A 17,670-nucleotide genomic window follows, 5' to 3' on the forward strand; every position below is an offset into this window, starting at 1 on the left:
ATTACAAGTGTTCTTTTTTTAATGCTCAATGTGTAATGACCATTAGTCTGCAGAAAAGGAACATTTCTATTAGTCTAAATCTTGTTTACCACCAAGAAAAACAAGTAAAAAAGCTGATAACAAAAAGGAATGAAATATCAATACAATTTATTGAAATCCCTAAGAATTGTTCAATTCAAGAGCAAAATTATGTGATATAATTATATATAACACTGTGGATAATCATAATGCCATGTATTCCTCAACGATACAAATCTGCACCTTTTATTGTACAATAAAAATGGGCATCACATCAAATATCTTTAAACTGTACAAAATGTGTTTATCCAACTTGTGTCCATAAAGACCACTGCATGTCTTACAAACCTGCTAACTTGATTTGAGAAATATATGCATGCTAGGATTTTGGAATATGTCAATTCTGTCAGAACATATCCCAAATGATGATATTGAAGGTTGCAAGTTGTGTGAATTACAGTAATTACAAACTTTTTTCAATATTGCCAATCTAAGGAATATAATGTTTGCTATGCATGCATGTATGGTAATGCAATGAAAATGGACGGTATGTGCAGACTTATTTATCTTTCTGTTCAAGCATCTGGTACAATTTGAAGGGGTCTGAGATAAAAGTCTTTGAGCTAAAACCATAAAAATGTTGTCAATTGTCTCGATCCTACTGATGCCAGATAAAATGATGATTCAATGATTCATATTCATAAGCAGTGGACCACCTGTTTGCTTGCTTTTGCTTCTTTTAGTCTGGACCAAGCTTTGACTGCTTCACTCTTTCTGCCGAGCTTCTCCAAGATTACTGCATGGGTTTTCAAGGTGTCTGTGTTATCTACAGTGCATAAGAAAGAGAGAGAGAGAGAGGGGGAGGGGAGAGAGAGAGGGAGAGAGAGGGAGAGAGAGAGAGAGAGAGAGAGAGAGGGAGAGAGAGAGAGAGAGAGAGAGAGAGGGAGAGAGAGAGAGAGAGGGGTGAGGAAGGACAAGAGAGAGAAAGAGTCAAAGAGCGACATAAAGAGAGTGAGAGAGAGAGAGAGAGGGGGGGGGGGGGGATGGAGAGAGAGAAAGAAGAAGTAGAGAAAAAAAAATAGAGAGCAAAAGAGAAGGAGATAGAGAGGGAAAGATGGGGAGTGGAGGGAGGGAGAGAAAGATAAAATAGAGAGAGAGAGAGAGAGAGAGAGATAGAAAGAGAGACGGAAAGAGAAAGAGAGAGAGAGTGCGAGAAGAGGGGGGGGGGGGGCAATGAAAGGTGAAGATGGGGATGAAAAATATTGGTTAATATTTAAAGATTATTTCTTTATTGTTATGTAACTAAGTCCGAATATATTATATTCGAATACAATGCAGTACCGTCTTTTGTTTCAGTGATAAAACATTTTTTTCTCAACATATCTATTCATCCATATGGCCAAGAGGGGGGTATATTACAACTTGTCTCTCTGAAGCCCCCATCCCCTCCTGTCCTTGCAAAATAGCTGAGACTGATTTTTAGCATTTTTTATGTAGTACCACAATTTGGAAGCACCAAAAAATCTAAAAGTGATATTCATGGAAGTGTTTAGTAAACCTATTCTTATTTGATCTTGAATTTGTTATAGTAATTTCAATTCTTTAGGACCCTGGCTACTGGTTTTTATTTTGATCCAGGACTTCAAAACGGACTAAGCTCGTAGATTGATAGATGGAACAAGTAAAGAACAGGATTTGTGTACCGGGTAATTGTGTGCCAAGTTTTAGGACAGTCAATATTGGTTATTCCTTTCTAATCATTTTGTCACCATGCACAATACCTTGCGAGTCAGAGTGCTTAAACGGATTACATACTTTAAACACCATTTTCTCTAAAGTAACATTCTGTAACACTGATCATTCTTCTCTTCCTGTCATTGGGTTAAGATGAGTTATATGTTATTCTATAGCTGAGAATCTTCTCTTTTAGAATCAGACCTAAACTATTTAAGCAAAAAAATAAATTCTAGCGACTTTTTTGTGGTTTATGATGCCTAGTCACAAATGTGAGTTTCTTACTTGGACAGCATTGAAGGCTCAACAGGTTGGCTTTCATTGCATCACGAAGCTGGTCCTGACTGATTAAAATGGACGCTTTGAGATGATACGCAGTCGATCTCAGGATCGCTGAATGAGTTGGTTGGCTGTCTGTTGGAGGGCTCCCTCTATTGCCAGGCATTGTCAGGCAATCAGAAGCTGCATGTTAGAAAGAAAGAAAACATTAAGTTAATATATTGTCTCAGACTCTGTTCTTTACTAAAATGCAGACATTTTAATGAGAAGCAAATGTAGCAATATAGAGACATGGTGCAAAATTTCCTTGCAGTCTTCATAACCGGAGGTGACTTGAGACCACCTTTGCACGCTTACAACCCATTGCAAACCATTTTAAAGTAGTGTACACAGTGTACACCTGCGCACATCCCACCATAGGTTACAGTGAGTGATTTACTACACTATCCAAGGTGAAGGTGATGATTATTATAAAAAGGTAGGCTGGGCATCATGATATTCAAATCATTTAGGATGATGAAGATGTTTACCTGGACCTATATGTACTCTTCTCCTCTTGGCCGTGCTTCTGTCCTCCATGCCGTCATCCTCCTCCTCCATCTTTGGGTCAACCTGGCCACCTTCCTTGCCACTGGTCTGCAAAATCTCCAGGGAATGATCAACTTCTGTAATGGCTGCCATCCCATTCCCTTGCTTGAACAGGCATTGTGCTTGAAGAACCAGGGCATGGGCTGTGTAGGAGATCTCCTCCTCCTCCTCCAGGTCTTCTTTTCTTCTCCCACTATCATCTTCATCTTCTCTGCTACCATCTACACTTTGAAGTTGATTTCCAAATGTTCTAGAGGAACCAGCTCTGACGTCCGTGTCCTCGTCCTGTTCTCGCTGCCTCTTTCTACCACCTACAGCTTGTCCAGAACTACTGTGTTCTCTGCCATGCATGCTGTTTCCATGACGACCAGCATCACCACCATGTCCAAGGATGCAAGCTTTACTGGGACCACTGCTGCTACCTGGTATACCGAGTCCATCCCTCGAATCTCTATCGCTGCTACTTTCTTGGGTGATCTTATGTGAACCCCTCTCCATCTTGGAACGTTCCTCAGAGGAGAGGTTCGCATACGGCACCAAGAAAGGGAACCTGTGGGATCGCCCCTGTGTTTCCCCTTCACTCTCTTGGGAGGATTGCTCTAGAAGATGAAGTGTGTTGTCATGTTGGAGTAGCTTTGATTTGGATAGGAGCTTGTCACATATGGCTAAAGCTTCCTCTGTCCGGTCTGCCTTAAGGAGAGATGTGGCAGCATCCAGATAGATGGTTTGTAAAGGAGGAAGGAGCATATTTCTCCCATGACTGCCTTCGTCCTAAAAAGATAAGATGAAGATGAAAATTATACATACACTCTCTCTTATAATACATGTTGGTTACAGGCAAAATAATCACACAGAAAATATCTTCCAAACTGCAAATTTGAGTTTTCTGACTAAAATTCATAACTCACTCAATTCTAATTGAATTTTCCTCAACCTTTCACTTATCAGCTGGTCCATCTTTTCTGTTTTTATGAAAACAAACATATTACCAGGGTCGATGTCCCTTTCGTTTGTTACCCTGGCTTGACCAAAGATATACCTAAATATATTTAATGTATGCTTGGGGTAACTGTAGCATAATGATTTTTTGTGTCTTTTCATGTCATTATTCATTTAATCCACTTCCTCCTTTCACTAAGAGCATTACACAAACATGGAGGCAGCTATAATTTCTCAGAGCTAGATTATATTTGGTAGTTAGTTAATGAAGAAATGCTTAAAACTTGTCTGTACTAATTTGGCCAGGAGGGATTAGACCACCCAGCAAGGTCACTAACAGGTGGTTATCTCATCAACTCAGCTCTCAATTAACATAAGAAAAAGAAGATCATGGGGACCAATGGGCACCACTTAGGCATTGTTTTCTATATAGAGGGAACAAGTAGCTACAAGTAGTACAGTGGGGCTTTAAAATTGGATAAACGACTTACAACTGCCACGGAACTGGTTTCTAGGACAGTGAGCAGGTCTAGAAATCTCTCAGCTGCATTTTCAATCCTGTAGATACGAAACAAAATAGCAATAGTCAAAGCTACATGGACGCAGCTGATGTCAAAGTAAACGTGAGAGGAAAAGGATAGCGAAACCTATTTGCAAGCAGAGATTACTGTAATATCAGTGGTATATATCAATTGATTTTACCCAGTGAGCCCAAAGACATGTGGTAAACAACATTAAACCTTATATGCTGCTTGTATAAAGTATCGGCTTGCATGGTGATGTAGATATACAGTAGGCTTGCGGTGGATAAGCCATTTAAATATTATGTTCTTTCAAATCTGACACTCAGTTTTTCATTATCTCACAAAAAAATTATTTTGTGTAGCGCCCTCTGCAACAGAACTCAACTATCCCTTTAATATTAAAAAAGAATTGCAGCGAAACACAGCATAGATAATTGGATCGCAAGAATTTGAACAGTTCACAGTGACTCCACCGATGAGCATGGCCACAAACACTCACTGATTTAGATCCAAGCTGCGTCTTGCAAGGATGTAGAGGGCTGTAGTGTGACCAATGGCTTGTACAGGATGACTAGTCCCCTTCTTGGTCCGAGAACCTGGAACTAGTATCACTGCTGGCCACGCTGGACCAGGACTGGCATTTGCGTCATCAGTATCGTCCCCACCCATATCTGCAGTCTGGACCAAGGCCTTCAAACGGATAACGATTGGATCATTGCAACTACATCTACAATATGCCTCCATCTATATTGTCAACCAACCTTTGTCAGCAGTACAGATTAATTACATTAAAATATAACTAAATTCTAGTTAAACCCGTTGTTTCATCACATCTTGAACCTAAAATCCAATCGGTTCATTTTAATGCTTGTGCAGACTTGAACAAATGTTGCTGAAAAATGTCTCTGTTCTTGTATGTTGGCACTGAAAGAAACTAATTTCTGATAATCGTAATACAATGGATAATTGGATATTACCCTGTGGGCTTTGACCCCCACAATCTGCTAACTTGTGATTTTCATACTTTATGTACTCTGCACTTCAACTAAGTTTGGTGAGAAACATCTGATAAATCTTATGACACCATGGTAATATTTTTACAAAGAAGTGAGTTTTACAGCTAGGGTATTTTACACAATACAACAGTATTGGGCAGGATGCCACCTTACAGCACATCAAAAATGATGGAAGAATAAGCACTACCTACTGACCTGTTCTAATAGATGTAGAGATTCCATTTCTGCTTCTTCCTCCCCAAGATCTCTATATGTCAAAGATACATTGAAGAGGGAGGGTGAAGGGACGATGGAACAGGCTGTAATGGCTTTTCTGAACTGCTGTAGAGCCATGTGAGGTTTTCCCTAGTAAAGAGGAAATAAAAAGATGGATAATTTATTTATAAATTTAAAGGGATAGTTCAATCCCATATCCAGTAAGTTTTATTTGACAGTACAATGAGAAGAGAAACATTGAAAAGGGCGATCCGAGAGATAGGAAAGAGATGACTTCCAAGATTTAGAGAAGGAGGCAATACTTTTAATGTTTACAGATTGTACAAGTCAACAGGAAATGTTCCAAGTAAACTTTTATTTTGCCTGCTTGCAAAATCGGGGAAATAGAAACTGCAAGGAAAGGAGTCTGAAGACCCAATATGAATTATTTCTTGCAGAATGCTTTTACTATTTACTGACCTATTCAATTCACTTGTCTATCCTTTCATTCTTGATATTATTCCTCCATGTTGGGAACCTCATTCGAAGATGATTATACATGGTGGGTTTTGTAATTGCAAGAACCCTAGCTTTGGGCACATCTAAAACGGTTATTTATGTATAACCCATGCTCCAGCATCAACTGCTCTCTGTGGTCAATCTCCTATACTTGCCATACTTCTACCATCAGCCCTTGACTAAACACTATACCTAACCCTGACCCTTAACCTCACCTAATCTTCACCTAAACCTCACCTAAACCCAACTGTAACCCCAACCCTGTCCATCTTAAGCCTTGAGCAAATTTGAGAAAGCGATGGAGGCGCGATGGCTCAGTGAAAGAGCAGAGGTCTCGAGTTTGAAACCAAGTCGATGTGCAAGTGCCCTTTGGTTAGGCATTTATCCCCATTACCAAGTTCCTCAGAGAGAGGACCAAAAGCTGTTGGTCCCCTGGTTCCTTACCTACATTTAGTCAGGTGAAATGAATAAATCAGCAACAAAAAACAAATGTCACATCACCAACAAAAGATAAATCTCACCATTTGTCTGAGGCAACATCCCATTAGGTTGTAGACCTGACTTAGGACACCATCTTGGGACACCATCCCAGTCACTATTCTACAGGCATCCAAGGCTTTGGTGTAGTTACCATGGTAATACAGACAGTAGGCTGGAGAAGAAAAATAACAAACAATGTAGAACTTTACTTACTCGTTTTGACCTTTTCAAGTCGTATAACATTTCTGTGCTTATGTCTTAATCTAATAAGAAGACAGCAACAATACTTCATAGTACACCCTGTATCTTCCATGTCTCTTTAACAAATTGAAGCATGACCACTTTTGGAGACAACTACATACATTTACATTGGACATTTAGATATTCACAGTGGCATCGTGCAAGGCCATCCATCAAGAGAATACCAATATGATGGAGGGGGGGGGGGGACCAATTTAAGTCTTACTAGGTGGATGAATGCATTAGCAAGGTCACCAAGTTAGAGGGGGGGTGGGGGTGCGGGAGGGGGCCCTTAATATTTTGTTGTGTTCCTCCTGTCTTTCCTTTTCTTTCTCTCCACCCCCCTCCCTTTCCCTGTGGAGGGGGCAGGGCCACACATGCCCCCCGGGAGCTACGCCACTGACCTTTCATGTATTGGGCTTGATCCTGTAGTTGGCTAGGCATGGAATACAAGTCTTTGTTGATGACCTCTGCACATGTGATCCATTTTTCTGCTTGACTCAAAGCACACATCCTCAGGTAGCAGACGATGCCTTGCAACTGGTTCCTAAAACCTGAAAAAACAATACAATCTATGTAGTTATAAATTGATTAGTTTATATATGGACAGGATAATTAATCATAACCAAAAAAAAAAAATCACTTGGCAACAATGTATTTTACCATAAAAATTGAAGGAACAGAATCCAAGTACCGGTAAGAACCTCTGTATTTGGTTGAACTAATGGAATAAAAGATGGGAAGAACATGAGCGAAAAAAATATCTAGTGGCCATGAAAATGTGCTTATATCTTGAATCTTCACAACGGTAAAGATAAATAACACCATCTAAATGGTCAACGCAGAGTTAGATCTATTTGATTTGCGAGAATAGGTGCTGAAGGGTGTGAAGGCTCATATTATAGACAAAAATTATTAAACAACATTAGTGTCCATGGGAATAGTAAAACTAAAATTAAACTATTCTGAGGGATAGGGCAATGTAAGTGTGTTGTAGTCGTTCATTCAGTTAATACCCAATATCTTTTGTTTCATACCTCAGTCATACTGAGTACTGACAGACCAACTTCAAACAGACCTATTCTTGGCCGTTGTAAGCTATGTAATCTTTCGATCGGTCAGGTGTCCGTCTCATCTAGATGTGACTGAGGTATTATCCCGTAGCTTGATCCTACATTTATATTATTGCTTTTTTTCTTCTTCCTTTTTAAGGTACCGTAAATCTCTGTGTATAAGGCGCACTTTTTTGCTGCCGACACAGGTACAGATTTTTTTTTTTGTTGTTGTTTAAGTTTCAATTTATGGCGCTATGCCTGGCAATGTCTCCCAGCTCAGTAATCAGTGTGTTGACTCACCACTCGGAAACTACAACAACACTCAAATTTGTCTGTCATCTTGGTTTGAAAGTAATCTTTCTAATAGATCTCAATATGTAGTTTATAATAATAATTCCTCCATTTTTTTTTTACTAACAAATGGTGTACCACAAGGTTCTATCCTAGGTAATCTATTGTTTTTAATTTACATTTTTTGATCTTACACATTCTTCTAAAAACGACATTGTTACTATTATTTGTGACCAGTTCACAAGCACAAATCAGCGCCTTCAACTGCACCTCGATGTTAAATGAAGGCCCTTCCCCTCATGGGTTTTCGGCAACAAAACAAAAACAACAAAATTGGAGTGCGCCTTATACACAGGTGTGCGATTTATACACGGAGATTTATTTTTTCATTTATTAACAAAGTAAAAATGTAATCTACAAAGAACTTTTTTTTTCTTCCATAAAATTTGAATAAGAAAATGATGAATTTAGAAGGGTTATACAATCATAATATAAAAATATGACAATAATTTAAATATATCATTATTAAAATAGATAAATGGAGTACCGGTAGACCAACCATCATTAAAGCAGGGAGCTTGAGTGGATGGTGGCCTAGGAGGGGGAGGGGGAAGCTACATGGTACCAAAAAGGCGTTGTATAACCTTGGTATATGTGACTGACCCTTTACCTGAGTTCTCCACAGCCACCTGTTGGTGATGAGATGCACGTTGTCCATGTACACTGCTTTCTCTCTGCAAACAAAGATATCAGATATCATTCTAACTTTAAGAAACAAGAAAACTGTTGGCAAAATATTTTTTCAATTAAAATCAGTAGCATATCATAAGTCCAGCCTGTGATGGGCCTTTACTTTATAAAGGGGAAGGGCATAGCTAGGTCATACTAAGTGGATGACATTTGAGGAAACATCGCCACTGAATTATGTGAGGGTGCGAAAGACACATTGCCTCCAACCTCTATTTCCTCTTTTTTTCTTTCTTTGTTTCGCCATTCAATTGGTATTTAAACCAACACTAAGTTGTATTCAACGGTTTAGAGTCAATGCAACAAGTGCATCTCATTTTATGATCTCCTTTGGAAGACTATATTCCATTGCATCTTAAAGGAAGTCCCATATAAATAATCCAAGTGATCATTCACCACACTTAACAATAAAAAACAACCACTCAAAATGTGAAAAATTATGCACAAATACAAAGAGTTTACCACCATTTCTGTTCTGTTAAAAATGTACCTCCCACACACCAACTGTGTGCACACATCAATTTTCCATGAAAATTAAAAGAATATTGATAAGATTCGTAACAATCTCACCTCATTGCTTGTATGATCTAGAATCTGTTCTGTGTACATCAGCTGTGCCTCGGCTGGCTCTCTACGCAGTAAACGGCAGGATAACCAGACAGAAGCCAGGAGGACTACTTCGTTTCTCACACCTTTCAAAGCTACAGACAAACAAAAAGATAATCAGGCAATGGGAGAAGTTGCTCTACTTGTATTTCCATTGTATTCATACAAAAATTTAATGTAATTTGTTTTTGTGTCATTAAATTCACCCTACGGCAAATACAATGTTCAACAGTAGATGGCGATCTTCATCCCACACTGCGCAGGTCAGCACACGCGTAGATACGATAATGGATAACACGATATTAAGACAAGGTTTCTTCTGGCTTCCATAGAGAAGGTACAGCAGTGTCAACTAATTCCTTATTTTACTAAACTATTGTTCAGGTCAGCAGGTCAGGACACAATGAGCGGGTACAATACTGGGGAACCTAGAAGGCAAGGTTTTTTCCGGCTTCCAAAGTGAATGTACAGCAGTTTCAACTAATTCCTTACTTTACTAAACTATTGTTCAGGTTTCATGATTTCCCCTCAATGATTTGACGGGATCTAAGTAGGCACCATCATAATCTGTTACTTATAGTGTAATGGTTCCAAAACTATAACTTCTATCAGACTTTCCAGTTCTCAACCCATTGTATTTGTATGGGAACCGGAGGTGCCTTTTGCCAAATATACCCATGGCTAGTGCTGCCCTCAATGACTTAATCCTGGAGTTGCGGTTGCCAGAATTTTCAATCTTGTCCATACAGGAGCTAAAACAATGTAAAAATTTGGGGAACTGCAATGTAGCTACTCATCGAACGCCCTCACCAATGCGATATAATGTGGATTTGGACAAGGTCAAGGGATTTTGAAGTTCCCCATATGGGTCATTCCATAAAGTTGGGGCGAAAAATATGATGGTGTCCATGCAACGTAGGTATGAGATCTTCTACTACACTAGATGAAATTGTCTGTTGAAGATTTTTATGCAATGAATATATATAGTATAGTGCCCTGCCAGAATCGTTTTGTTCCTGTTTCAGTAGCTTTTCTTCAAAATCTTTTCTTAATACACATTTCTCTTTTTACCAGGGTTACATGGACACCATATTCATATAACATTACATAAACTTTGGGTCCATAATATTGATTTAACATAAAGCTTGAGTACTTCTGAAGATAGTTGGCTATGCTTTTTATGCAAAACTCAATTTGAGCAAACATTGTTACAGTTGATAGGAGACATAGTTTCACACTTCCGGTATGTCACAAAAACTGCTCCAACTTTCTGGACGGACCCATATATATTGTTAATACAGACCAAGGACTGTTTATTGGCCAGAACTGTAGAAAGGTGATTATCTCCTTTAAAAGCTATTCAAAGAAGAGTTATTAAAGACAAATTTGAATTTACCTGATGATTTGGCTGAAATCTTCTGAATGATGGCTGTCATGTGACCATCTAAGGAAGCCTCCTCTCCATACAAGAACCTATAGACTGGATGAATGAAGAGACAGAAGTTCCAGTGTACCAATCACTGAACCATGTTTTGATCTTGATGATTTACAGGGTTCCATGTTGCTATTGTATCAAAAATGACCAGTTATGGTCATGCGATTGCATTGTGAAAGAAACGTTGTGGAATCGATCAGAAAAGGTTGATCATCTAGCATTTAAGTATTGGTGTGTACTGCAAGGTTCTGGAATCATCAAAATGATAAGAAATTTGGCCCAGTCTTCGTAAAGTGACAAGCACCATACATGTACACAGAAAGATGTATATGGAACTGTACGCACACGTGCGCGACACATGCGTTTATCTCTAACAGACCATGGATAAACTAATTTACCAAATATATCAATTAGTAGGCTGTTTCCCGGCAAAATGTTTATCATCATGTATTAGTCAAAACATATTCTTTCACATGATTGGTAATAAGAGCTTCCATTTCATTTTTTGAAATTGGGGCGTTTCCAATACTGGTCTTTACCTTTAAATACAGCAAAGAGATTTTGAAGTTCAATTACTAACAAACCTTGTTGATTAGATGCACATCGTAGTAATTAAGGTCTGGTAAAAAAAAAAAAAGAGTTCTAAAACAACTTATTATTTGTTACATTTTGTCATCCAGAAAAATTCATTTTTTCCAAAAATATCAGTCTGCTTCAAGACTATGCAGTGTGATAATAAACATGGGGTTGGATTGCCACGTCCATCTCTGTTTTATAATGGAGCTTACTGCTGCCTTATAGTATGTAGCTTGATGCTACACATCATAGGCCTTGAGGTCACAGAATGCTGCCTAGAAAGTCAAATAATCATTTTGAGCTATATAACACTGGAATCTAGTAAGGATAGGGAGCCTCCCATCTAATGTACATCTATATGTCCTTATATTATGACTTAGATTTTCACAAAGCATATATATATGTCTTCACCTTTACTGAGCAGAATAATATTAGTACTAACCAAACTGACTGCATATTGTGATTAAAAAAAAGTTTTAAAAAACACCTTTACTTTCTTATTCCCATTTCCTACTTCATTCAAACATTAACTAATTCCTTTCTCAGATTTGTTGTGATTTTTCCCTCAAAGTCACTTGCTATTCTCCTTTAAAGCCCCACTGTTCTACTTGTACCTACTGGCTCTCTCTATATAGAAAACAATGCCTAATCGATGCCTGTTTGTCCCCCATGATCCTCTTTTTTGTATGTTAATTGAGAGCTGAGCTGATGAGACATCCACCTGTCAGTGACCTGTCAGTGACCTTGCTGTGTTGTCTAATCCCCTTGGCCAAACTAGTACTGATGGCCTTTAAAATGTTAAATAGTCAGCTATTAAACATACTGTACCTCTCCTGAAGGCCTGTTTGATAATGGCATGAATCTTCCCCGCCACACTCTCTGACCCGTATTGTGCTGATCCTCTTAGAAGATGAACAACTCGTTTGCCTGATGCATTCAACCCCTCTTGGAGGTGATGCCTTGTAAGTGGGAGGCCTATAAAGAATAATAAACGAGAAGTTTGTTCACCCTCAAAGTGTCTTCCTCACTAGTTGGAAGATGTACAATTATTCTCCTAAAGCTACACTTACACGAAACATTGAAATGCCTGATGAGTTGTAATATTTTTCAAGCTTAAATATATTTTCATTTAGCCCCTATAAGTGGACCAATCACCAGGTTACTAAAAGGTGTAAAAGTTACATGTTGAAACATTCAAATGATTTACACATTAAACAATATTGACTTTAGATTTAATCCTCAATGGAAATATAATAATACAAATATCCACCATAACTTATTTTTTTAGGTATCAAAGGGGGTTGCCTGGGTATTCAATACTTTCAGAGAGTTTCACTGGAATTTCTGTCTGTAGTAACGGTTGAATCATTGAAAGTCAAAGATACAAATGAAGCAAATAATCAAGAATTTAAGACCTCAAATCAAAAGCTGCTTTTTTAAACAATATATATATATATATATCAAAACCCAGCGTTGTATTCCCTTTTATTCAAACAAATTAACTACTGGGATAATAGGTAGGCCTAGATACTTTCATGAAAAAAATTACAACATGTTTCATTATTTCAGATAAAGACATATATAAATTGATTTTATTGAAAATGAGAGAATACCCCCCCCCCCCTACAATATTTCAAAATAATATAAGAATGAAAAACTAGAAATAATTAATGGTTGCTTGAAAGTCTTCGCATTTACGCCCCTAAAAATCATGTCATGATCACGCTTACCCCAAAGTTGAGTCAGAGCTTCGTCTTCACCTTTCTCAATCTAAACAACAATTTGAAGAAACATTACAATTTTTTTTTTTGGAATTTCACTTTAATAATATTAGGCTATGGATAGTGCAGTGTCATTTAAAAAAAAAAAAATTAATACAAATATGAATACAAGCCCATTTTATATCATATCATGCATTTCTTTGACTTTTCACTCTTACATGTTGATGAACTACAGTGTAGCTGATGGTATTTTGAAAATGAATGACAATTGTTGTTAATCCCATTTTAATTCTGACAGAAATATTATTTCAAAGTTAAAGATACAAATAGTCTATAACAAAATCGATCAAAAATCATTACATAAGCACTAGTTAAGCAAAGTGCAGTCATCCCTGGCATGGCCTAGGCCCTACATACATGTTTACATGTATGTCTTTAGTGGTTATTTATTTCTCACCAATCAAAAGCAATAATCCAATATATTCTAAACATGAATTAAAATATGCACTGATCTAGTAGTGGCAATCAATATGACTGGAAATGATTTTTTGTCGACGTTACCTGGCAGTCCTTTCTCACTGAACTAACATCAATAACAAGAGGACATGGATCTCGTTTTAGGACATTCAACTGCAGTAGTCGGACCTATGCTTCTTCCTTCTTCCCAAGAACCTGCAAGGACTGGAACAACCTTCCACAGGACCCAGCCCAATACCACTCTCTTGACGCCTTCAAGGTCTTCTTGAGTGGGATGCAGATGTAATGTCTACAAGACTGGGAATGTTTTTTTTTACTTACACATGTATATATGCACCTGCACAACAAGAACAACAAGTTAAAATGTGGAATGACAGGACATGTGAAAGTCTCCACATATACACACAAAACCAGTGCGATTATCTTCATCACCATGAAGCGGCACTTAACTGGAAGAAGAAGAAGAAATGGCATGGTTTCTAATTCTATCGATTATCTACATGTAGCTCTATCATTAAATAAAATTAAAATGAAGTCATGCAGCATGCAGAAAACAATGATCTATGACAGACAGTGCAGTACACTCATTTCTTTCTTCAACTTTATATTCATGAACTTAGATTAGTTTACCTTCGCATGATTCTGAAGTTGCTGCACTTTCTTGCCAGGCTCAAATTCAAAACCACTACCGATCAACATCGAATCACAGAGCCAGTTGATAAGTTTGCTTGCGATTCGTCCGCCAGAGTTCTGGGGCAAGTCATCCGCTATAAACCGGTTCATTTTGGGTCATAAACGCAGTCCCAAATCTGGTACGTGTACTGAGCTGTTCTAATCTGACTTCGTGCTTAGAGTCTACATGAGAGCAGAGTGAACATGGTGATATGACTGAAGCTTCAAATGAATTTGACTCACTGTCTCAGCGAGAAGTAGAGTAACTACAATCTATGTGCATTTCTTCCAGTTACATTTTGATCCACGCGCGCTAGTACGGTAATTCCCCTTGCTGTCACGTGAGTTGTCACCTGATATAAATTATCTAGCAGTACATGCAGCGCGCGTTGAACAAACCATGGAGTTGTAACTCCATGAACAAACTGTGTTAGCTGCTTTGCTCTCTAGCTCTGCACGTCTATGAAGAGAGAGTTGACCATTTTAAATGTTGAGTTTTCTGTTCTGCTGCCACAAATAGATTGATCCAACCTATTCTCAAACGTCAGCTTAGCATATTATGAGCTTATTTAGGAAGGCCGAGGGGGCCGGGACGTTTAACTCGAATCCAAATACTTGTCTTGTCTAGAGACTATTGCATTCATAATTAGCAACACATGCAGACAGTTTTATGTTTCATGTTGACAAGCGCTGTGCCGGTGCCTGAGGCTGAGGAACACTTCTTTGTATGGTCTATTGACTGTGCACCTATTGGTTGAGCCTACCGTTCAGCACCGTCCAGAGAAAATGGCGCCCACCTTATCCATGCGAGAGAAATATAAATCTAAACATACGATGGTGTGTCTACTGCGTGCTGTAGTTGGCCGCATCACAACTGTGGAACTCCGAAACGAATGCTCAGCGACTGGCTATGTGGTTGATGTTGATGGATTCATGAATGTTACAATGTCTAAAGTCCTGTTTGTCAATATGGATGGGGAGAAGACGCACATGGACTCCATCTTCATTCAGGCAAGCCTCGTCCGCTACGTGCAGATTCCCGATGACATCAACATGGTGAAAGCTATGAAGAAAGAGCTTATGATGATGAATCCTCGAAGACCACTGCCGGGGAGCATGGCTGGAGGTCGCAAGAAACCACCATTAAAGCTCTGTGACTGAATAAAAAACTTCTTTGGGACAAGCAAAATCCTGAGTGACTTTGCGGATCTACACTTATTTACACTACACGTATCATTTTGTAATTCTATGAGTACGAGTATGACAGGCACAGATCTACAATTTAGAAACAGCTGACATGACTAATCCTCAAATTTTTTGAAGATCTCTGTCTGGGAGCATTGCCTGGAGCTCCCAAGAAGCCGCCATTAAAGCTCAGACTAAAAATCAAAAACCTCTCTCGGCTCTCTGTGATGAGCAAATCCTCATCGACTTTGCAGATCTACACTGTTATCGTTTTGTAACTCTTATGTCAGTTACATATCCAGCCCCAAAGGCCAGGACAGCTGCTGCCAACACGTACATGAAGACGTCTTTTCAGGATTGCTGTTTGTGGAAAAATGGCTCCTCAAAAATGTCCACAAAAACTTGATAACTATTTCTAATCCTGTTTATGGAACTGCATGTATTTGATGCATGCATGGTCTTAAGATGTATCAGTTGAGACTTGAGAAAAGGCATGGGAAGGCTGGGGGGGGGGGGGTGTACATTTTGGGGATTTCTGAATGTCCTGGTAGATGGTGAATTTAAGATGCTGTCACTCACAGGTGATTCCACTTTGTGATAACATGATGGGAAATGTGAGTGCACATTGTGATGTAATGTCTTTTTAACCTTTGTTAGAAATGTATAATTTTCCTTCTTCGATCCTTTGAACTATATATTTTTATTTACAGTTACCAATCACCAAAACATATTTTGTTGTGTATGTTAGTACTTTAATAGTAGTTCCATGTCATAAAGTACTTTATTTAAAATATGAGCTTCAAATAGGACATTGTTAGGATTTTTTGTAAGTTGAAATACACTCTCATTTAACTTAAAATTGACTGGTGAACAGACTACTTGATGCACCTGTAACAACCGTATGGCCCGGACGCGTACGGAACCCAATTAATTTAAAGGTCAAGTTCCTTGCGGGCTGTGTTATGTTATTCTTTAATTTTTTTCATGCTCCTCGTTTGTTAGCCCATACTACCATAGACTGCTGGTTAAAGTTTTTGAGAATTATTTATTTGCATTCTAGCTAAAGCTACATGTACACAACTTATTTTAGGCATTTTTTCACTTTAAGAGAAAGGCCAATTTTGTTCACTAGACTACTCCTACTTGATCCTAGACTTTATGAGGTGGAACATCTGAATCTTTGCCATACATGTTGACTGCTGCAAAGTTTTAATCAATATTTACTTTCTTGTATCCATTTGATAATGTACCCAAAGCCTTCCATGTTTTCATGAAAGTCTGTGTTGTTGCTTTATTGGGAAGCTTATCCTTTATTTTATACATGGTTCTTATGGACAGACTGTTTGTTTTTATAGAAAAACTACATAAGGTGCGGGTTAATTCCCAGTGACAGATGAAACTTGGATTCCCAAAATTAATATTAACAAATTTTATTACTAGAGTTTGTCACATTGGTGAAGAGAGACAATAAAGATCAGAATGATTAAAAAAGGTGATTTGTTTATATCCTTCATCCTTGTACATCTTTTTCAAATCAGGGAGAGGGAGACACAAGGAGAGTGCAATAAAGGATGGGGATACAGAAAAGGGGAGAAAGAGAGAGAGAGAGAGAGAGAAAGAGGAGAGAGAGAGAGAGAGAGGAAAACAAAGAGGAGAGAGAGAGAAATTAGGATGTGAAAGAGAGAGAGAGAGAGGGGGGGGGGGGGGGGGGAGCAAGATATTTGTATACGGTATATAGAGAGATGACTGAGGGGTATGGGCAGGAGTAGTTGGAAAAAGGAAGAAAAATGAATGCTGAATCTGCAGGAATTAACGGGATGAACAACTGCAGGCTTATGACAGCTCTAAAGGCAAAAGTTACCCTTTCTTTTTCAAAAAGTTTAAGATTATTTCCACATTCCATTAAAAAACACCACATACCTTTAAAAACATAAATAATATGAACAATAGCATATGTACATTGTATACACATACATTACATGATGCAAATGAGAAGCTATTTTGTCTCTCATATATTCTGCCTCCTACATACCTATGCACTATAATCTTAGCCATCTTCTCCTTGTTACACAATTATACTTTTTTTTATTCCCTTTCTATCCATTTCACACCAGTCCTTTTTCTACTTCTCTTTATCTACATTGTCTCAATCTCTCTTCCTCAATTGCTCTATTCTCTTGCTCTCTCTTTCTCTTGTCTCAACCTCTCTCCCTCAATTGCTCAGTTCTCTTGCTCTCTCTTTCTTTTGTCTCAATATCTCTCGTCTCAAATTCTCTTGCTCTCTCTTTCTCTTGTCTCAATCTCTCTCCCTCAATTCTCTTGCTCTCTCTTGCACGATTCCTCTTCCGTTTCCATCCCTCTATGTCCCTCTTG

General features: G+C 38.4%; 2 protein-coding genes and 1 long non-coding RNA gene across 3 annotated transcripts; 2 read left to right on the forward strand and 1 right to left on the reverse strand.

The window, feature by feature from the left end:
• Positions 1-130: 130 nt before the first annotated feature.
• LOC115928333 lies at positions 131-14,504 on the reverse strand. Its single transcript, XM_030995491.1, has 14 exons — positions 14,071-14,504; positions 12,973-13,012; positions 12,071-12,217; positions 10,628-10,711; positions 9,196-9,326; positions 8,549-8,612; positions 6,937-7,086; positions 6,334-6,464; positions 5,294-5,443; positions 4,582-4,772; positions 4,050-4,116; positions 2,562-3,390; positions 2,038-2,214; positions 131-844 (listed from the first exon to the last, which is right to left on the reverse strand). Exons 1-14 carry the CDS (start codon positions 14,221-14,223, stop codon positions 717-719), a joined length of 2,442 nt encoding a protein of 813 aa, XP_030851351.1. The 5' UTR covers positions 14,224-14,504; the 3' UTR covers positions 131-716.
• LOC764110 (U7 snRNA-associated Sm-like protein LSm10) lies at positions 14,504-15,331 on the forward strand. Its single transcript, XM_001200318.3, has one exon. The coding sequence runs from the start codon at positions 14,899-14,901 to the stop codon at positions 15,271-15,273; it is 375 nt and encodes a 124-aa protein (XP_001200318.3). The 5' UTR covers positions 14,504-14,898; the 3' UTR covers positions 15,274-15,331.
• A 477-nt stretch (positions 15,332-15,808) lies between these two features.
• On the forward strand, positions 15,809-16,788 carry LOC115928335. The gene is made up of 2 exons (XR_004066019.1): positions 15,809-16,460; positions 16,505-16,788. It is a non-coding gene; the product is annotated as an uncharacterized LOC115928335 (long non-coding RNA).
• Positions 16,789-17,670: the final 882 nt, after the last annotated feature.

The sequence above is a fragment of the Strongylocentrotus purpuratus genome, unplaced genomic scaffold (assembly GCF_000002235.5).
Source record: "Strongylocentrotus purpuratus isolate Spur 01 unplaced genomic scaffold, Spur_5.0 spur5_scaffold_21, whole genome shotgun sequence".
Classification (NCBI taxonomy): Eukaryota; Metazoa; Echinodermata; class Echinoidea; order Camarodonta; family Strongylocentrotidae; genus Strongylocentrotus; species Strongylocentrotus purpuratus.